This window comes from Caloenas nicobarica, chromosome 3 (genome assembly GCF_036013445.1).
Source record: "Caloenas nicobarica isolate bCalNic1 chromosome 3, bCalNic1.hap1, whole genome shotgun sequence".
NCBI classification, from domain to species: domain Eukaryota; kingdom Metazoa; phylum Chordata; class Aves; order Columbiformes; family Columbidae; genus Caloenas; species Caloenas nicobarica.
Window position 1 is genome coordinate 108,900,267 of NC_088247.1, and position 21,612 is coordinate 108,921,878.

At 48.0% G+C, this 21,612-nt stretch overlaps 2 protein-coding genes across 4 annotated transcripts in view; one reads left to right on the forward strand and one right to left on the reverse strand.

The window, feature by feature from the left end:
- The window catches only part of RRBP1 (ribosome binding protein 1), a 33,736-nt gene extending 29,723 nt beyond the window's left edge, over positions 1–4,013 (forward strand). Inside the window, exons 20-23 of one of the 2 annotated variants that reach the window (XM_065631926.1) lie at positions 1,865–1,948; positions 2,423–2,521; positions 3,036–3,179; positions 3,459–4,013. In XM_065631926.1, coding sequence (XP_065487998.1) covers positions 1,865–1,948; positions 2,423–2,521; positions 3,036–3,179; positions 3,459–3,497 — 366 coding nt within the window. In that variant the 3' untranslated portion in view covers positions 3,498–4,013. Of the gene's footprint in view, positions 1–899; positions 978–1,864; positions 1,949–2,422; positions 2,522–3,035; positions 3,180–3,458 lie in introns of those variants that run through there. The other variant, XM_065631927.1, reaches the window with a different exon arrangement.
- Positions 1–21,448, reverse strand: part of DSTN (destrin, actin depolymerizing factor) — a 31,478-nt gene extending 10,030 nt beyond the window's left edge. The window contains exons 1-4 of one of the 2 annotated variants that reach the window (XM_065631928.1): positions 21,266–21,444; positions 12,273–12,580; positions 11,956–12,032; positions 10,376–10,666 (exon numbers count right to left, since the gene is read on the reverse strand). In XM_065631928.1, the coding sequence (XP_065488000.1) occupies positions 10,557–10,666; positions 11,956–12,032; positions 12,273–12,580; positions 21,266–21,268 (498 nt within the window). In that variant the 5' untranslated portion in view covers positions 21,269–21,444 and the 3' untranslated portion in view covers positions 10,376–10,556. Of the gene's footprint in view, positions 1–10,375; positions 10,667–11,955; positions 12,033–12,272; positions 12,581–21,265 lie in introns of those variants that run through there. The other variant, XM_065631929.1, reaches the window with a different exon arrangement.
- Positions 21,449–21,612: the final 164 nt, after the last annotated feature.

Here is a 21,612-nt window from a genome sequence, read left to right on the forward strand (position 1 = left end):
TGCCTGGCAGAAAAGGACCTGGAGGTGATGATTGACAGATGGCTGAACATGAGCCAGCAGTGTGCCCAGGTGGCCAAAAAATCCAACAGCACAGAATCATAGAATCATCCTGGCTTGTATCAGGAATAGTGTGGCCAGCAGGACTAGAGGAGTGATTGTTCCCCTGTACTTGGCACTGGTGAGGCCGCACCTTGAATCCTGTGTTCAGTTTTGGGCCTCTCAACATAACAAAGACATTGAGGTGCTGGAGAGAGTTCAGAGAAGGGCAACAAAGCTGGTGAGGGCCCTGGAGCACAAGTCTGATGAGGAGCAGCTGAGGGAACTGGGGCTGTTTAGCCTGGAGAAAAGGAAGCTGAGGGGAGACCTGATCGCTGTCTGCAACTACCTGAAAGGGGGCTGTAGCGTGGAGGGTGTTGGTCTCTTCTCCCAAGTAGCAAGTGACAGGACAAGAGGAAATGGCCTCCAGTTGCAGCAGAGGAGGTTTAGATTGGATATTAGGAAAAAATTCTTCACAGAGAGGGTTGTGAAGCAGTGCAACAGGCACCTCAGGGAACTGGTGGAATTCACTGCCCCTGGAGGTGTTTAAAAGGCGTTTAGACAAGGTTCTTAGGATGATTCTGATTCTGTATTAGTACCAGCCTTCAGCAGTGGCTTTTAACCCAGGTGAGTGATCAAACAAGAGCAGAGAAGGTGTGAGTGTGTGCTCTGCACCCCCAGGAGCTGCCCAGATCAGATACTACCACCCTGCCTCTAGCAGAACCTGAGGTGGTTTTCCAAACATTTCAGCTCATGTGCAAGTGGAAAAGCCAGCAAATGTTATCCGTAGGTCCTTGTGGGCCTTGTAATGGCTGGGGTGCAAGAATGTGTAACTGAGCCAGGCTTGCTGGTCCTCGTTCCAGGTCAGGCAGTAGTCAAGTGAGATGAAGAGCTGTGTACAGGATGGAGAAGTGGTGGGGTTACAAGCTGACCGAAGCAAGCCTGTGCCCCTCAAGGTTAGGGTGGTGAGACGGCTGTCTGTGGAGGTGCTGACCCTTAACTGTGTCCCTTGTCCTGCCTCACCATCTCTAACCACGTGGCTTTGCTCAGGGCTGTTGCAGCTGTGTTGTCTCCTGTCCTGTGTGCTGGGGGAGGCCAGCCCCCTGTCCTGTCAACCATTCATTCTGTTCCTGCTGGGAATGCGTCACCAGCCGGCTCTTGCCAGGCTGTTCCCCTTGGGATCCCTCCGTCACAGTATCAGGCTGGCAGGATTTTGAGAGAGGCACACGGGGGATGCTGCAAGCCCTTGGGCCAACATTGCCATGCAATAATGCCCTGTTGAGTTCCGGGCTTGGGTCTCCTGGTAGGAAGAGGGCACCCTGAAAGAGCTGTACTGGGATCCCTTCCCAGCTGGCAGTGATTAGGATTACAGAGGCTCTGTAAGTCTTGCTGGTGCTGGGCTAAGGCATTAGCAGTGGCTGTTCCATTCCAGGCCAACACATCTCACCGGTGACCGTGCTGCCACGAGCCAGGCTCTGTCTCTCTCCATTAATCCCATTAAGTGTGGAGCTTTCTCTCGGGCACAGGGACCTGCCTGGCATGTCCTCCACTATGAGGTGACTCTCGTCCCAGGTCCCAGCTGGACCTGCCTGAGGAGCAGGCAAAATTTGGCAACACAAAGCCAAGCCCCAAGCTGGCCATGGGCATCTTCCCAGCTTTAGTGCAGAGAGGGCATGCCGGTACCTATTGTCCATTGGTGTTCTGGGGAAAGCTTCAGTTTTAATTTTTTTTGTCTAGCCTAGCTTTCTTTGCCATGTCCCCATTAGCTCATCTCTTGGGTATTTTTTTAGATTTTATTTTTTGGTGTTGTGTCCTTTTCTCAACGCAGTTGAAAACCCAGCTGGAGCAAAATGAAACACTGGTGGAGAAGGAGCAAGTGCTGCGGCAAAAGCTGGCACTGGAGCTGGAGGAGGTAGGCATGGGCAAGGAAGGCACAAGGGTTTGCAAAGCCTTTATGGGTTCTCAGTTGCTAATGAAGCCCAATAATTAATTTGAAGGATTAATTTGAAGGTTTTTCCCCATCCCCATCCACACCTCAGACATTGCCACCTTCCCTCACACATCTGAAGAACCTCTTGCAGCAGCTGTGCTGAAGCCACATGGCATCGCTGGCCCCTCAAATTGCAGCTCTCCCAGTCCCTCTGTGGTTTTTGGCCACTCTTTCCCTTTCCCTCTTCCCTGGCTAGAAGTGCCGTCTTCCTGGTAGAAGCTGGATCAGCAAAAGCAATGCATTGCTTTTAGCGTCCAGCTGTCTGATGCTGGCCGTATAACCTGAATCTTCACCAGGGGCAGACCCACTGGGGACAAGGGGCTGTATGGGGCAGGATGCAGGAGGTGCCTGCCGTCATTAGCTCGTGTGCTAACTGAGTATGTATCGCCCTTCCAGGCCCAGAGCTCAGCATGCAGTTTGCAAGCAGAGCTGGAAAAGCTGAGACTGGCTGAGAATGCAGCAGCTTCAGATGTGGAGGAGGCCCAGCATCTCAAGGTGATTGGGCTGCCCTGCTCTCTCATGCTTGGTGTTGAGCAAGACAACAAAAGCCGTGTCCAAGCAAGACTAGGGGCATGGTTTGATCATTCTTAGGGATGGTCGTCCAAGGTAGATGGTTCCCCTGCAGGTAGCTCCCTGCCTCGGGCTGCCTGTGAGCTCTGACGTGGCTGAAGGACAGCAGGGTGCAAGTTGCAGCCCCTTCATCTGTGTTGGCCAAGATATGGGTGATGCACTGAGCAAATGCTCTCGCAGGCTGGGCACTTCATGTATTGGCAAATTGTTCTGGCTTCTGTAAGGTTGTCTTTGCCTGTGGCATCTCTGTGGAACCAGAGTGAGCTGTAGCTGGTGGGGTGGCCCCTCCAGTGAGGAGGGAGCTGGGTGCTCTTCTGGCTTGTGGCCATCAAGGTGGCTTGATGCAGACCCAAGGCGACCAGAGGTGTTTTGGAGGGTGGGAGGTTATCAGATGGCAAAGGGAGGCTCAGGCAGGTGCCTTCTTTTGACTCTCATGTAGGAAAGACTTGAAAAAGAAAAAAAATTAACAAGGGACCTGGGCCAGGCAGCAACCAAACTACAAGAGCTACTGAAGGTTACCCAGGACCAACTGGCCAAAGAGAAAGAAACGGTGAAGAAGTTGAAAGAACAGCTTCAGGAAACGGTACTTGTGGTGGCCACGGCCATCCCTCCCCTTGATGCTGTTGGAGGCTGTGGGGAAGCGCATCAGGTGGTGGTTTAAAACGGGAGGTGGCACCTGCTGCCAGAAACCACCTCAGTGGTTTTTGGTAAGCCCTGGGACCACGCAGGATGGTGGTCACCATTCTCCCTGCCTAGAAGGGAAGACCTGGCCCATCTCTAAAATGCTTTGCTGCTTTAGCCAACATGAGAATAAGATTTGAGACTTCGCTGATTAACCCACCTCTTGGTTTTCCTTCTTCAGGGGGAAGAGGACAGTTTGAAGGAAGGGACTTCAGTTTGACAAGTCTGTGACCTAGACCTTACCATTCAACTTACCAAAATGCCTTACACATTCCTAAAAATAAAAATATATGCTGAATTTACTGTAGATAAAAGATACAAGCCATTAGTGACCCAAAACTGTTTTGAAACTTTAAAAAACCCCAAAAAACAAACAAACAAACAAAAACCAAAAAACCCCAGCCAGTAAACACTGCAGGTGTACGTTTCTAAGAAAATCTTCATACTGTTTTGTACAACTGTTCGTTCCCCGGGGAGGCACTCCGTTCGCATCAGGGCGGGCACCAGGGCTTCACCATCCTGTCATGACAGAACCCATGAATGTGTGAAAAGGGAAGGCTGTGTTTGTACACCAAACAGTGCAATTATAATTATATATATATATCTTTATATATATTTTTTTTGAGTGAAAGAGACCCACTATGGAAGGAAACCTCTCTTTGATGGTTGGCTCTTGGCACGTATCATTTTGTGTATTTCTGGGTGTCAATGCAATTAAAATGATGTAGTGAAAAGAGCTCACCCTTGCTTTATTTTTCTGTATACTTTTTTTTTTTTATGTCTGCAGGCCAGGTGGGGCTGTGGGGGTGACTGAAGAAGGACCCTGCTTTGGCCAGGAGCAGATCCTTTATTCTCCCAGCTCCTTGCTGTGCTGCAAATGATTCCCCTCTGTTGTTTTTCCAATATAAGCAAAGGAAAGAAACTTTTTCCTCCAGCTGCTGGGGTGATCATGCTGGGTTGCACGCTGAGCTGCCCTCATGGGCCTGGCACCAGGAATGTCACCCGTGCTGTGGCACCAGGGGACACAGTGGCAGCCCAGGCAGGGTGTTGCAGCAGGACCAGCTCCTCCCCTACCGTGGGGTCATGCTGCATGTGGGGATGGTGCATGGTGGGGTGAGCCACCCAGTAACCTGAGCCCTGGGGGGCCATCCGCCCGCTTGCATAAGTCTCTGTGCTGCACTATAATTTTGACCCCACAGGTGCAGCAAGTTGGTGGTCTTCAGTTGCTGCTGGGTTCTCCAGCTCTCTGCTCCTCTGCTCTCCCCTTCTTGTGGCTTTCCTTTACATCTTTTTTCTCTTTTTTTTTCCTTTTTCTCTCTTTTTTTTTTAAGCTGTTTTTTCAGGAAATGTCAAAGGCCACATGACACCTTGGTGCCTGTCTCCCCACAATAAAGCTGCTGAGCCCGGCACTGACATCAGCAGGATTTGAGACAGGGGAAGGAAAAAGGTCCCTGAAGTGCTCGGTCTCAAGGCCAGGAAAGGGGATGAGGGGCAGACCTGCCTCCATTTTGTCCCCAAGGAAGGCAGTGTGCGCTCAACCTTTATATTAGACACCAGAAAATCCATGTAGGCAGGTTGGATGTGTGTTGTCTCCTCTGCCCCCTCGATGCGCTCCCCGCCCCCCGCCCCAGCAATGTGGCTTTGGGGCTATGATGGAGAAGGGATGCGCAAATCACACCTCGGGGGGGGCGCGTGAGGGGAGGAGGGATGTGACCCATCTTTGACCAGGCAAGAAAAAGGGGTTCCTACTGACTTCTGGCTGAGGCAGTGGTAAGCTGAGAGCCACTGCCCCCCACCCCCGCCCCAGATCACCACTCCCCCAAAAACCTACCTCTCACCCCTGTCCAAAGACACCCTTTTATCTGGTGCTTGCTGGGGCTTTGCTGGCTGAAGCTGAACAAGAGGCTGCTACACGCAGAAGTCGGGGGGTACACATCAGTGCTGAGCCCACCAACTCTCCTTGCAGAAATGGGCTGAGCACCTTGGCGAGGCTGTGCTGAGCCAAAAGGAGGGCCACCATCCTCCCTTGGTTTGGTGAGTGGTTCAGTGATACCCTTCCATTGCTCAGTGCCTGCACTGGCCTGCAGTTCCTTGCAGGATGGGAAGTGATGGAGCTCACATGCCAGGTGGGGGCTGTTTCCCTGTGGCATGATGGCCCCAGCCCCTTGCATGGCAGCTGAGACCACACACGCTCATTACGAACTCTGCCGCTGCCCCCCCAAACCCCCTGCAGCCGTGTTCTATGAGGGCTGTTGCATGCATATAGGCAGCACACCCTGCAAGTGCCCCAGGTTCTGGCAGGTCCATCTCCCCACAAGGGAAGGACAAACTTGGTCAACAGACCTTTGCCTGCAGCCATGAGTAGTCTTCGGTTGTTCTTCCAGCACATGGGGAGGACCTCATGAACCAAGGACTGTTGGTGACCTCAATGCTGCCAGCATCGCCTCTCACTGCAGAGCAGTATGCCTTGCCTGTTACCTTTTGGCTTTTAAAAGTTCCCCAAAAGCAATGGAATGCCTGAAGTTCACCAGGATTGCAATAAAACCCAACCCATAGGCTGGAGTGAGCCGTTGAGTGTATCGGGGTGGCTGTCACCTCTAGAGAGCCATGGGTCGGAAGGGCCTCAGAGCAGCAGGCGTACTGAAGTGATGCAATCCTTTGGGTTTTCAGTTTTTTTGCTTTTGCAACAAGGATTTCCTTTACTGTAAGCACTTGTGCAAAATTGAGCAGATACCCAGGCATTCACACATGAGAAGTAACGAAGACCCCAAAAAAACCAACACAAAGTAGGCAGCTGGTGTCCTGAGTATGCTACAGGGCAGGTGGGCTCTGATGAGGCTCCAAAAGCCACATAAGAACACTTTTGATGACTCCATCATGGGGGAACAAGGTGCCCTTCCAGGACACATCACAAAGCTTTCTTGTTTTAGAAAGAAAGAGAAGAGCTGATCTGTTAAGCAAAGCTGAAAAAAAATCTCTTTGGGGAACATCTCTTTGGTAGAAGGTGACAGACATCCCGAGGGGCTCGGAGAAACCCAAGCCTTGTCCACCAGCACACAGGGCTGGGGACTGGCCAGCCCCTGCTTTCCCAGAAGCTGGTGGGATTTCACAACATGCCCGCCTATTGGGTTGCATAGGTTTGCCAAGCGTTATCTCCTTTCCTCCAGACAAGCCATGCTGCCGGCTTGTTACCCGTCAGTCTGTGATGCAGGGCAGATGCAATCAGCAGCTGGCACCAGGCTGCTGCAGGTGGGTACTTTATTGATAAATGTCATGCTATCACCCAGCTCAGGTGATTTTGGATGGGAATACTGGATCCTTCTGCTGATTTCAGCCATGGCTGGAGTTACCTTTCAGGCTGGGTGTTTGGCTTATCAAGCCATAGCTTAGAAACTCAAGTTCACCTTTGCTGGAGCAGCTCAGTTACATTTACACCATCTGCTGTTCAAGGTCAGGCCTGAATTACCAGTCTCCTCCTCCCATCCTCATCTTCTCCCAAGTCTAATGGACAGAAACGGCTTTTGGGAAACCCTTGCCTGCAGGTAGACTTGAAAAGGTTTCTAGCAGTTCTGCTCTTGCTGCAGCCAAGCTGCGCTATCTGGGCTGCAGTCCTGCTGAGCTTGTGCTCATCACCTGAACCCCTTCAACTTTTTCTTCTTCCTGTAGTTCTGTTAGAAAGTAATTTCTCTCCTCATCAACCGGCCAAGCTATAGGAAGCATTCTTCATGTTGTCCTTCCTGCTCGCCTTGCCTTTTCAGAAGGTCTGAGTGATTTGGGAGAAACCTTAACTGAAAGGATTTGAAACAGTCACAAGAGGAAACATCTTCACATGATTTTTATCCCCTCCAACCACAGATCAAACAACCTTGAGAGATGGTGAAGTTTGGCCCACTAACCATGACATGGACAAGCCTGAAGCATTATAGTTCTGAAGGTTAAGAGTTACTGCCAGTGCTGGAGAGCAGTACTCTTCCAGAGATGCCAGTATAGTACCTCGGGACTTGCTGTGAGGGTCCTAAAAGCAGCCAAAGCCTCTTGGATCAGCTTAAACTGTGGGACCACACCTAGCCAAGGCCCAAAGTGCCACCTCAGACCTCTCATCCATCAAAGTGGGGGGACTAACACACTTCGGTACCCAAGTCCCTGATTGGCTCATGTCCAAGACTGGACATGAGCCAGCAATGTGCGCTTGCAGCCCAGAAGGCCAATTGTATCTTGGGCTGCATCAAAAGGAGCGTGGCCGGCAGGTCAAGGGAGGTGATTCTGCCCCTCTGCTCTGCTCTGGTGAGACCCCACCTGGAGTCCTGTGTCCAGCTCCGGAGCCCTCAGTACAGGAAAGACATGGACCTGTTGGAGAGAGGCCAGAGGAGGCCACAAAAATGATCAGAGGCTGGAACAGCTCTGCTGTGAGGACAGGCTGAGAGAGTTGGGGTTGTTTAGCCTGGAGAAGGCTCCAGGGAAACATTATGGTTGCCTTTCAGTACTTAAAAGGAGCCTATAAAAAAGATGAAGACAGACTTTTTAGCAGTGCCTGTTACAATAGGACAAGGAGTAACAGTTTTAAATTAAAGGAGAGGAGGTTCAAGCTAGACACGAGGAAGAAATTTTTTACAATGAGAGTGGTGAAACACTGGCACAGGTTGCCCAGAGAGGTCGTAGACGCCCCATCGCTGGAGACATTCCAGGCCAGGCTGGACAGGGGTCTGAGCCACCTGATCTGTTGAAGATGTCCCTGCTCATTGCAGGGGGGTTGGACTAGATGACCTTTGAAGGTCCCTTCCAACCCAAACTATCCTGTGATTCTAGGATTATATGATCCATTGTGGAAAGTACCCTCCTACCTTCCAGGTCAGACATCTTTCCACCTTTGCAGGGTCTCCTGCTCCATGTTCTAACCAAGGAAGGAAACCTGAGGCAGAAGTCCACTCTGGTGTCATCCAGGCTGGATGTCTTCAAAGATGCCTGCAGCCCTGAGGCACTAGTTATCAGCTGGATCTTGGCTGGGAGTTCCCTTTGTCAAACAGCACCACTCCCGCTCTGTCACTCTGGTTTCCTTATCTCCACCTGGACTTTGGACAGAGACCAGTACTGCAGGCACCAAGGCAAGGAGCTCTTTATGAGGATGATTACCCACTTGGGTGAGCTCAGAGCTGACTGAAACAAAGGCTAAAAGCACCAGCGAGAAACGAGACTGGTTTGCCTTTCTCAAAAATCAGAAAGCTTCACTCTCATGGATCTCTTTCAATCTGAAAACCTTGTGCTCCAAACCCTGAAACACACATTGGTGCCAAGTTCGAGCATGCAGTCAATCCCTGCCTTGAATTAAAGGTTTTAGCCAGGCAGCATGGCCAGAGAAAGCACATGCTGAGTTAGGTTATGGACCATTATTTCCCTGGCCCCACAGATAAACCAGCACAGCATGCTGCTCTGCCAAGGAACTGCGGGGACAGTGCAGCACTCTGTCCCTGCACATCTGGCAACAGCTCACAGAGGAAGGAGCAGGCTGGGACTGCCTCGCTTTCATGGGGCTGGCCAGAGAAAGCTCCCTCAGTTCTTACAGGGAAAATAACTAACACATGCTGGGTTGCTCCTGCTCAGACTGCAAATATGAGATGTTTTTTTTCCAGGAAGCTCTCCAGTCTATGGAAATTTGGGCCTGAATCTTCAAAGGCAGAGCCCAGGTGCAGGGGGCTGGCATCACCTACCTGTGAGAGGGGTGCAGGGCTGAGGAGGGCAGCACACCTGGCAGGCAGAGGAACCTGCTTTCTGCCCAACTCCCTCTACCAGCACTTCCAGCCTGTTTCCCCCCTCTCCTTCTCCCCCATGAGCAGCACAGGGGGAAGAGCAGCTGTGGAAGACATATCAGCTCCCTGAGCACCCAACTTATGCAGGACACTGGCATGCTCAGCCAGCAGCACCAGCCCTGCTGCAGGACAGCTGATCCAGAGGCTGGAGAGGAATCAGTCACTGACCCAGGGGAGGGAAACCCCATTTATTTAGGCTATTCAAATTTGGCACGCACAGAACATATCACAGTAACGCACTGGAGGCTACGGGTTTTGTTCTTTTTTTTTTTTTTTTTTTTTTTCTTTTTTCTCTACAGACATACAGGAAAACTCTATGCAACTCCCATGTACACATTACACAAAGGAAACAGCTTTAATCAACCACTGGTGAAACATGGAAGCTTTTAAGATCTCTGTAGCTGGCACAGGAATGTTCTCTAACCCCCATACAAAAGGCATTTCAGGTCAAACTTTCTAGTAGGTGATATTTCCATGCATTTCTACAGAATTAAAGAAGCTAACAGACAAAAAGCCCAGATCAAGCTGTATTAGTCAGGCTGAGTGGTTCTACTAAGTTAAATCAATAGTAACTATGGACAAATGGACCAAGTGACCAAAGACTGGGGCTGAGAATATCACTTTTTAAGATGTGGTTCCTTCTCATTGTACTACCCATAATTAGAGAGCTCCAATACAAGAATCTTCATTTGTAAAAGCCTCAGAAGCATCTGATCCACTAGTAAGTTTGTGTTAGAGAAACTAAGGTAGTTCTAAGTTAAACTATGTCAACAGAAAAGCAATTTTTATAGAATCAGGCTGGAAGAGACCTCAAGACACTTTAAAACAAGAAAATTGAACCTACAGAACGAGTGAACCTTTAAATATTATTACTGCACCGTGAGTTTACAAGAGAGCAGATTAGGACTATTTCTCCAGAAAAGTGTGTCTACTTTCTCTCATTTAACTTCAGAATTAGCCTTTATTAGCAATGCTCTGCAACTGCAAGCACTACGAATTTAAATGAGTTTTGGTGCCAACCAGTTGCTTTAGCCTAACTTTAACTACAGGTTTTAAGTTTTGTTACAGGGGAAAAGTTTGAGTTTGGCAATTTGGCCAGCAGCCTCAAAGAGACTGACTGAATTTTGCTTGTTAGAATTTAGAAAAGAACAGGAACCAGATTGTTCTCACCTCCACCCCCTTTCAACCCATGATACACTGCTGCATTGGACCGAAATTTTTTGAGACCTTTAGTGTTAATCCATTGGGGACAGTATTGGGCTGGACAACCAATGCAAATATTGATACACCAAGATAAATCCTTAGATTTGATTTATTTAGGGTCATTTGTACATACGAGCTACATCTCCAAAATCTACTTTATTCTACAAGACAGCTTCCCTACAGTTAGTGAAACCCTTGCCTAGAATGGTTGCTTTACATAATTGATATATTAAAACATGGAATGCTTGTAGAGTTGTGGCACTGTATGACGTCTACACAGGACTTCCTTCAAAAGCTACAACTAGGGAGCCTCCTAGCTTCTCAGCAATGCAAGCTCGGTTGAGGTCCTCTGGCCCATTTGCTTGGCATTCATGCTTTATGCCTAAAAAAAGAGGCAAAACACTCAATAATGCAGTATTTCAACATGCTAGCAATCAAAGACACATACTTGGTAGTAATATTAGAAGAGGCAAACTGGTCACTCAAGCAGGCAAGTCCTGCCTTAGCTTAGGAATTTGGACAGTTTTCCCCTGATATGGCACAGGAAACATCTGGCTACACACCAAATACCAAAGCAGAAATACCAGGAAGAAAGTTTTCACTAGGTCAGCGCTCAGACTGTTGTCCTTTTCATTGTAGGCTATCTTATGAACAAATCCCTTATTTCTAGTGCTACCCTGGATGTGGCAGGTGAGGAAGCTACACGCAAGCACACTAAGATGGCTGACTCAGCTCCTGTTGGCACTGGAGAGGTGGGTGAAAGAATCAGAACAAGAACCCAAGATGCAAAGACCAGGAAGACTTTGCTGGTCTGAGAAATCAAGTGTTTTCTTTTTTTTGGAGGATGGGGAGCCCAACCCAAGCCTGTCCTTATGTGCTAAAAGGCAGAATTTCTTTTTTTCTTTTTTCCTGCTTCCACACGTGCAGCACACAGTCTCTCTGGGTAGCTCCAGTCCACTGGCAAGTTGTTCAGTGACGGCTGGCACTGCTGCACAATGATCCTGTCAGTCCTGCACACTGCAAGATTTTGGTCCAGCACAGCATGAGGAACTGAAGGGAGGAGCAGTGATATCTGGCTATGAGCCATTGTAATGACTGACTTTACATGAAATTTCTGAATGCTGCAGCAAGGTTAACTCCTTGGTTAATGGTGCCTGACAGGATGAAAAGAACTTTGCTTCTCCACTTGGAGATGCAATGCCTTTTGAAATGAGTAATCAGAACTGCATCTCTAAATCAAGTGAACTGGTAATTACTACACCACAGTAAGTTTGAAATTATGTACTTCGACAGACACAGGGCTGAAAGTCCTCTGCCACAGAGGCAGCTCTACACAAAATCCAGCTGTGTGTTATGAATCTAATGTTTCTAGCCTGTACAGTGCAGATGTGCTGCTGTGTACATTATAGCTATAGTGCCACACACTGCAAAACCTGCTGTTGTCCTGAGCACAGTTCTAGCACCTCTAAAATTCAGAGTCAGACAGTATAACATTTAGCCAGAGCTCGTTTTAACTCTGTCACAGGGCATTTCACCTGTGAAGTTCTCATCTTTCAGCAGTACCTCAAAAAACCAAACCAAAACAAAAACCCAATTCAGCAACAGTTAAGCCTTGCTGTGTAAGCATTCTAGGGGCATGGCACAGCTAGAAGCATGAGCTGTATTACGTACCTTGAAACTTCTTTTTGATTGCATCCTTGGAGCTTGCGTAGATCATCTTACTTTTGAGAGGCGCCTGTTCTGGTGCCCTAGTGGGATACACCAAAAAAAGAGTGCAATTAGTGACATATTATCCAACATAGACAGAAGCACTGTCCTACTGATTATGAACAAGTGAAATATCATACAGCTCAGAATACAGGCATCTGGCTGTCCTGCTCACTTTAAGCCTGCCATCTTGCCAGCCTGGGCAATACAAATGCTCAGAAACCTCACCCACAGTGCTTGGAGTACATGTTAGGAATGAGCAAGCTGGGAAGACGGCTTACCACAAGAAAAACATCAGCTCTTCTTTTTTGGATTCCTTGGTCTCAAAGCTTGCATCATACAAGGCATAACGGCAATCCTTCTCAGGAAGCATCTGCACAAAGTGCTTGAAAGGGTCGGTAACTGTCACACCGACATCTCCCACAAGAATCTCTTTGCCTTCTTCCACAATAATGCACTTTTTGTCTGGGCTGAGGCAGAAGATGACAGCCTTCTTCCTCTTCTTAATTTCCTCAGGTGTAGAGCACTTCCGCACTTTCATGTCATAGAAGATACGGCATACCTCATCGGCAACTTGTACTCCAGATGCCTGCAAAGACAAGAGCAAAGGCTACCACCACAAATTTTCGCAACTACATTACTGCACTGCCTTAAATCCAAGGCTAGAAGACAATCAATACTGGCAATAGCTACCAGTGGCCTGAGAGTCTCATCAGAGAAGGCTGCCCGCCCTCTTTTTCCAGACCAAGTAAAGAATCAGGAGTCTTGATGCTGCCCACAGCCAGCTGCCAAACCAAAACTATTCCAAAGAAGGCACAATCCTACTTACATTATAACACTGTTTTGAGGTAGTTTCACATGCATGTCCACCCCTTGTCCTCCAAGACTCAGTTGTGGCAGATCCTTTGGCATTACAGCAGCTTAATTTTGTTACCCACTTCAGGCTGCCTAGACAAGTAAGTCCACAAGCATCTTCTGTTCAAAGCTTCCTTGCCATTTCTAGCATGCTTGCTAGCAGATTCAGGAACAGAGATAAAACTTGTCACATGAAATTTCGTTTAGTGATCAAGAGAGATGTAGTAGGGTACTAGGACTGTGGTGGTACAGTTTTTAGCTGAACAAGTCAACTTCCAGAAGTTGCTCTGAATTCAGTGTTTTAAAGGGAGAACTTGCAAGTCTAACAGTTAAAGTGTCTACTTCCACCACCAGTTCCTCCACCAGTTTTTAAAGCAACCTGCCTACCTTTTCAACTTCCCCTCCCCTCTGAAGTTTGATGAGAAATTTTAGTTATGTAGTATCCCCCTGCACTAGCAGATGGAGCATTACCAATCTAATGTTAAAGGCAGCTGCGCAGAATAAAGGGGACAAGACCTAGCAAGAACTACAAGAAGCTGAACTGCATTTTCAGTCTGCTGCTTTATGTTTTGGGAATGAGACAAATAACTTAAAAAAAAGGCAGGGCAGAACCATTTGTATCTGAGTTTTTGTTCTGAGAGTGCAGCAATGTTGGAGAGCTTAAAAGCAGCTGTGCAATAGTGCAAATATGAGAACCCATACTAGCCAGTGGACACTGTTGGAAGGACATCATGGCCAGAGCAGTAAAGACCAAATTGAAGCCTGTCCAACACTCATCTATCCGTTCAAAATGCTGCACGCAATGTAAACAGCCAGATTCCTTTCTAATACTGTTTCTTCCCCTGCTGGCTTTCAGTCTTCCAAATTCAAATGACATTATCCTCGGATATGAGAATTCATATCTCAGAAGGAAAAATTGCCCTCCTCCCTCTGTGTAAACTGCCAAACGTCACTGTTACAAGCACAGTCAGCAGTACTAAACAGTCAGGTAAAGCATCATGTGAGATATAGCAACTGAAAAGGGCTAAAGGTTGAAAAAGACTAAAGATTGTTCTTCATTTTGCTTTTCCTTAAGCTCAGCCCCAAAACGTGTGCTTGATGGATCCATTTTGTGGGGAACACTGTACCTTGTCAGACTGGAAGTGTTCTAAAGAAACAGCAGAGTTCAGCTGCAAAACTTGGGAGATGAGTGGTGAAGAGGAACTGTTTAGTGCTAGCTTTCAAACAGGCTGTCCTTGAGAGATGGTTATTGACTGGAGAATTGCTTAACATTTATTTGTTTTAAAGCCTTGACCAGTGCCTACCACGTAGGACCTCAGATGAGCCTGGATTCTCCTTTTTCTACCAACATCTCTCCTGTAACTTCTAGAGGCTGGCATTGCTTTGCTTAACCCAGTGAAGAGTGGAAGCACAGCTGGCAGAATCTATCACCATTGGAGCTTGGGATCTAAATCATCCAAGTGCTGGTCATGCAAAACCAGGGCAACCTCATAAAGCAGTGAATCTGAGACAGAAGCTCTTCTCTAGCATGGAGAACAGTGCTTTTTAGGGGTTTATTTAAATACAAGGGGACCTCCTTTGAGACTTATAATGCATGGCTTGTCTATTAGGGGTAATCTATCCAGAATCCATTCTACTTACTTTGGGACAGGAGAACAAGGAGTAAGTCACTGTGCCTCAGCTGTCTGGCAGGCAGACACCCTTCTGCATATCTCCAATATGGCATGGGAAGTAAGCAGAGAAAGCCTATTCCATGATAAATTTGAGCAAAAGTGCAAACATCAACTCCAAGTGACTCACTCCTATGTCACCTCCTCCATACAGAGACCACACTTCGTCAGAGTAACTGAGAACTAATGAGAAATAAAGGCCTTTCTCCTCCTGTCTCTGTGGTTTGTGTGGGCAAGAGCTCTCTGGGAAGACTCTAGATAATACAAAGTTGCCCTAATAAAGCAAACAGTGCAGCGACTAGAACTATTGCATCATTCACTAAGGTCAAGTCCAGTGAACTAAAGACAATTGTTTTTTCCCCCCTCGAGGTTTGTCTGATAACTAATGGCACCTCAGTAGCTGACAATAGGTGTTTAGACGCAGTTTTTAGTTATAAGAAACTCAAGATTCTCAGTAGAAAATGCTTAGAAAGCCTGAGCTAGCATGGGAATAAGTCTAGTAATTGCATTAAAGTGGTTCACGTCACCTAGCTCTACCTTTGTCAATCCTTGATCTTTGTTCCAAGACCACAACAACTAATTCTCCTGTACCAATTCCTGTTGCCAGTAAGTTAACTTTGAAAGAAGAGGTTAATGCTCAAGAGCAAACCAGAAGCAAGCAGCAGCAAGAGAGCTGCAGGTTGATCAAACTGTGCAGTCAAGAGCATATACTTGTGCTTCTGCGCAGTCAGAAACATGTCTTCAAGTCAGGAGACAAGTTGTTTCCTTAAAAAGAAACTGAGCAATGCTGGCAAGTCAGTTCAGATTCCAAAAATGTTGAGAGTATTTAGTCTGGAAACTGCAAATTCACAAACTGCAGCTGATAACTGGGACTGACCAGAAGCTGAACAGACAACACTAAGAACTGCATTTTTTTAGCTTTCCAAAGCAAAAAGCTGCTAGTAGCTGGTGCTACTCCTTTTCATAGCTGTACAACCCCTGGATTCATCATGCAGGCTGACATCAGCAGCCATCATATTGCTAGAGACAAAGCAGATTTGTTCAATTTGATAAAATCCTATACCTGTACCACAGTATGGGTTGAAATGAACCCATAAACTCCTGGTGCATCTAACTGCTTCCAAAAAGAGGATCTACTTTTGTAACTGTAGGACTCCCTCTTCGAGCCTGTGCTTGTACTAGGCAGGACTGCCTTCACAAACATACTTAAAAAGGAAAAAAAACCAAATCCTAGACAGCTTTTGTTGTAAGCTGGTTGCAACCACTCTGTGTAGGGCAGCAACAGGATGACTGTCAAGAGCACTGGAACAAGGAGAAATGCCACACTTGTAAATACATGTGCTCAATCGACATTTTAACCATGTCTCTGATGATTTATCCAGAAGAATAGCTGGTGAGAGGCCTCCATCCCACCAGTAATGACAGAATAAATGTTTATTTGTTAGTCTGGATTTTCTCTCTTTGGCCCAATATCGCTCTGCTCAGAGGGTTCAATACAGCACATTCATTATTATTTTGTGCATTCTGGCTTGAATGCTGTAGAGCTGCAACCGCTTGCCTTGTTCTGCTCCTTTTTCAGTATGAAAGCAGTTATCCAGCTCTGGACTGGTACATGGATGGCTGTTCATTGAGCAGCACATGTTGCAAGTACTTGTGGGATACATGACCATCAGCTGGTGATGTTGTGTTGTAGGGAACAGATCAACTCTGTAACATAGGCAACACCAACTTAAAACCATTTCAGAAGACGAATGTAGTCTTTTCTCTGCAGTTAAGTAGCTGGGTTGTTTCTATAGACGTTGAGGACCCTAACTGCAGGGCCTGTTAACCTCACTAGAACAAGGCAGCAGCAAGGAGGCAAGCCACCTAATTCTCAGATGGGAAAACAAAGCCAGTACAGCTTATTCAAGGAGACATTCAAGCAAGAATGGACAAAGTTTCTCTGAGGGAATCAGTGAAAATGAGTTCTCTCCCAATAACTCCATGCAACTATGGCAAAGGCAGTGTGTCTTGCAGGCAGCACTGCCTTGTTCATTATGCTGGAACACTTACACCAGTATCGCCATTTTATTTTCAGACTGCTGTAGGCACATGAGGTAATGGTTGCATTAAATGCCTTGTCAGCATGCACTGCAGTAACACAGTGGCTCTTATTTCCCTACACAAAGCCATCGTTCCCGCCTTAAGTGCAAAGCACTGCAGAAGACTTGAGAGAGCAGAATGCTGGTCCTACACAGGGCAACACAAAGAGAGAGCCTTCTGTCTAGCAAGCTTCCAACTGCAAGAGCCATCCCCAGCTGCCTCCGCTAATAGCTTCCAACATTTTGCCTCCGTCACCAAATACTCTACAACAGAAATTAAATCTAAATGGGGGAAGACAGAAGAATAATCCAAAGCTTTCTCAAGAAAATCCCAATATACAGAAAGCCATTTCATGAGTAAGAAACATGCCAGACGCCTGATAAACTGGATTTGTAGCAAGCCTGCATCAAAACGCAACTTTGACACAAAGAAATTTGCCTTGAATATTTAAAATATTTTACCTAAGAAAAGTATTTTTTCCCTTCTCAACTGTAAGACAGCCAAGAAGACTTTAAGTTAATGACTTAGTTTGCCTCAAGACGAGTTTGAGGGACTATATTTAAGTATTGAAAATTTTACAGTAGGTGTTTTCTCTCCTGTGATCAGAACCTAAGAGCCCTCCATAGTGGTGCATGTGTTATCTACAGACATTTAAAGAACCAGTTCTTTACTTATTTAGGAACCATGCACACACGTATACACCAGCGTGGACTATCCACAGCTACTCAAGTGGAAACTTTTGCTTCTTGGAAAAGCATCAATTTTTCCAGAATTTGACACCAAGAACTTATTGAAGTATGCCTTGTTTAATTGCAAAGGCAGATTCAAGAACACTGTGCTCCCATGTTTACTAGTCACATTAGTGCCATATATTTATGTCTCAGTTTCTTCAGCGGACACCTTCTGTCCCCTATGCTTGGCATACTATTCGTCCCATCTACCTTCAAAATCCCCTGCCACTGCCAGAACTGCCTGTGTAACCATGTGGAATTTCCATCTGACTCAGTTATGTGTCATAGCACATCTCTATGACAAATATTTTTTCAATTAAACCTATTACCACCCGATTGTTCTGGGAGAAGCCTTCATAAAAGCCATCCCTTACATTACCACACAATACCCTGGGACATGATCAGCACGGAGACCTTGAAGGGAAAGCTAAGCCAAGTTAGTTGTGAGAGCATCTGGCAGAAAGGGAGGGTCACACAGCCTGACTGCAGCTAACGGACTGCAAAATCAGACCTCTGAAAAGGTGCCAACTATGGCCAACAAGCCAACTGAAAATGTAAGTAGTTAAAAATATGAGGATCTGAAATACTGCTTTGCTTTTAATCTGTTATTTGAGCACTCAAGAAAACCCATCCGATATTACCACCCCCACTTTATTGAGTAGGAAAGGAGGCAATGCATGGAGTGGCTACTTTAACTTCAACCCAAAGACCAGCACCAGTGTGGAAATATCAGTGACTTCTCAAGTCTCAGTAGGTCCTCTGCTACCTACAGGCTGACAGACACCTTCCTTTATGCCAGGCAGCCTGTGCATCTGAAAGTCCAAAGCTTCAGTTCAGATCTGAAGCATGATAGCAAAGATAACTAACTGCCTTTTTACTGCTGCTGTGTAAGAGGCCATTATTTGCACACCATAAACAGGCAGGAAGCACAGAGGTATTTGCATATCGCTTGTAGGCAGATTTTGCCAGTTAGACTCAAGTTTTTTATTTTGCATTATTTGGGTTTGGTTTTGTTTGTTGGTTGGTTTTTTGTTTGTTTGTTTTTGTGGAGAAGGAATTAAAACTCTATTCAGCTTTTTTTTTTTTTTTCCAAACCCTGCCAATAAGAAAGGTAATCGACCAGACAAGGAGAGATGAGGAAGAAAGCAATTATTAAAAAAAGCAGGAAAAAGTCTCTCCTGAATTCCTGGAGGTCATCTCCTCAGCTTTCAGTCAAACAGGAAATCATCACCTTCTCCAAGCTACCACGAAGTTTGCTCCCAACATAATTATCAAGGCAGGCAGAACAAGCAATACCACCTAAAGGCAATCACAGCAACAGTGCTGAAAAACAAGAACTGTGGTAGCCAGTAGCAGGGCAGAGTTTTGAGTAGAACCCATTCCTATGCTGAAATGCGTGGTTTTAAGGTAATGCGGGTGTAAGCTGGTACGCAACAAGACTCTTGCAGGAAAGCAAAGCTTCTTAGAAACACATTCAGCACAGAAATTGGCTATTATGAGACCAAGTGTCTTTAAGAATTTTCTTGTGGCCCTCCAGGCACCCACAGCAACCTAACGCTTAAACCTCACCCTTAAAAACAGGCTCTGAATGCCTGTTCTGGGCATCCCAGATACTTGTTACTGAGGTATTCTTCCTGAAGACTGCTGTGAATACTGAACAGTCAGGCAAGCGAAAGGCTCTGAACAGCTTTATATGCAAGTTCTGGCTGTCTGCATGCTCTCCCGCACAAGATTGCTTAGGTCAGCCCTTGCTCCCAGCAGGAGCCTCTTGATAGTGATATTCTGACAAAGCAAGTAGAAGCACGCCAGACACCCCCACTACCAATTGTCATGAGACTGTCATCTTGTATATGAGGCATATGTAACTTGTAATTACACAGATTTGGGAATAGTATTGACTAACAACCAAGAAAAACAATTTGCATGGTCCTCCAAAGACCATGGACTCATTTAAACCAAGAGCAAAGAAACTGAACCTTGTGGCAAGACACAAAAGCAGAAAATCCAATGCTCTTTTGATACCAAATGATGCCCTCCCGCTGGCATTACTGTACTTTGCCAGAATGCCTACACTCTTTGCCCAAAAGCAAGTTCATCTGCAGCAAGTGGAAAGCGTGTTAAGAAAGCCAACCCAGACCCTGTTCCAAAAAGGAGATCACTATGAGAAATACTAGTTTTGTCTGACAGGGGAATTCTCCAGTTCTGAAGCAAGATGAAGCCTGACACACTGAGCAGTCATTCTAAACTAGGTTTGCGTACTGCAGAGGTGGAAGAGCTAGCTTGTTCAGACAAGTCTATTTTACACAAAAGCTGCAAGTCTTGTCAGACTTTCAGCACCTTCATCTGCAGCTCCCATTAGCCCTGTTCCATACTGCAGGCCAGCCATAGATGCTCCAACTTAGGTGTTATAGGAAGCAGGGAGATTAGTAGCACATCCTGTCTGCTGAGTCTACACAGAATAAAAGTTTATTTACTGGCTATACCACATGTTCAAGAAACTAACAGTAAACACCATGGGAAGGGCTAAATATGTAACCCCTCTACTAAAGGCAAATAACCTATGCAAGTGTGTCAGAACACACAAATGTTTGTTGCTGGACAAATGTTTGTGTATGACTCACGTACATACAGGACAGTAGTTAAAAACTGTATGAGCAAATAATTCAAGTGAATTTGTCAGACTCAGTAGCCTAAGCTAAACGGGGATGCAAACTTGCAGTGTTGGCAAACCAACAGAAAATGAACCACCATGGAGCATAATGGTCATTTGGTCTATTCTGCCTCATTTATGAAGGGGTCCCCTGTTACTTTAAGGAAGCCAGAGAAAACAGGCACGTCACTGTTTATGTTTAATACATTTCTATATTTCCTGTTTCCAGCATTATATCTTAGCTATGTTTCCAGCATTGTATCTTCTCTGCGCAGAGAATCAAGACAACCTCTCAAGGGCTTACAGCAAGTACCTTAAAATTTAAGCTTCTTTGAGCAGTCGTGGCAAAAACGTGTTTGTTATAACCAGCGTTCTCCTTCTGCCGGGTTTACTACCCTCCTTTTGTCTGCGAGCAGGACTGCTGACTCCAGCCGGGCCTGATTGAGGGCGGCCCAGCCCCGAGAGGCTGCGCACCGGGCACGGCGGAGCGGGGCAGCCGACACGAGCACTCGTCGTCCCGCTGGCCGGGTCCCCGCTCCGCCGAGGAGCCGCCGCCGTTTTCTAGGCCAGGCCCCAAGCCCCAGCCTTTGGTAAGATGGCTTCCGCCCGGGCCCGGCCGTCAGGGCGGATGCGGCTGAGACCGCGTTTCCTCCCGAACCCGGCAGACCCCGGCCCCTCGGGGGGAACTCCCAGCCCTCCCTGTGGCCTTTCTGCCAGGCTGCGACCTCCTCCCCGCGCAGCCCCACGCGTGGGGGAGCCGCCGCCCCTCCCACCCCCACGGTCGCGCCCTGCGGCACAGGGAGGGGCCACGCATCGCCCCGCGCGGCAGCCGCCGCCGTCCCCCCCACTCCGATTCTTCCCGCTCACCGCTCCCCCTCTCCTGGGCGAAATGGACGCGCCCGCCCCTAGCGCCTGTGTGCGGCGCGGAACGTACCACCGCTTTAAGGGAGGAGGACGAAGGGGATAGGACAGTTCCATCGCACCAAATTGCGGGGGGAAGTAGCCTTCCGCCGCCTCATGGCGAGATGGAGTGGGGGGAAGGGAGGAAAACGGACACACCGCCTCAAGTTCAAAGGCGAACGGAGAGGACACAGCGGAGGGAAGGAAAAGGAAAGGGGGGCGCGATACCATCGTGCCGCCGGGCGCAGCGGCGGCGCCAGCCAGAGCGCAGGCCAGGATGTGGCGGGCAGTACCAACCACCCCCCACCCCCCATTCCTCGGGCATGAAGACGGAGGAGGGCGAGAAGCGTAACATCCCGCTCCCCCGGCGGCGCCCGGCTCCCTACCATGGTGTCGGCGGCGGGCGGCGGAGCGCGGTGCGGCGGCGGCTGCTCCCTCGGATGCTGGGCGCGGCGCGGGCTCCGGCAGCAGGAAGGGAAGCGGCGAAGGCGCGAGCCGGGCGGAAACGCTGCCGACGTCACGGCCGCCGTGCCCGGAGGAGGAAGCGGTTGCTATGGTGGGAGCCCTGCGTGGCAACGCCCCGGACCCCTCCTCCCACCCCACCCGGCTCCGCGCGCACGCGCGTGTCCGCCCGCACCCGTGGGGGGAGGGCAACCCACGCACCCACAGCCCCCCTCCCGCCTCGCCGAGGGGGTGGGCTGACCAATCACAGGGGGAGCAGCCGGGTGATTGA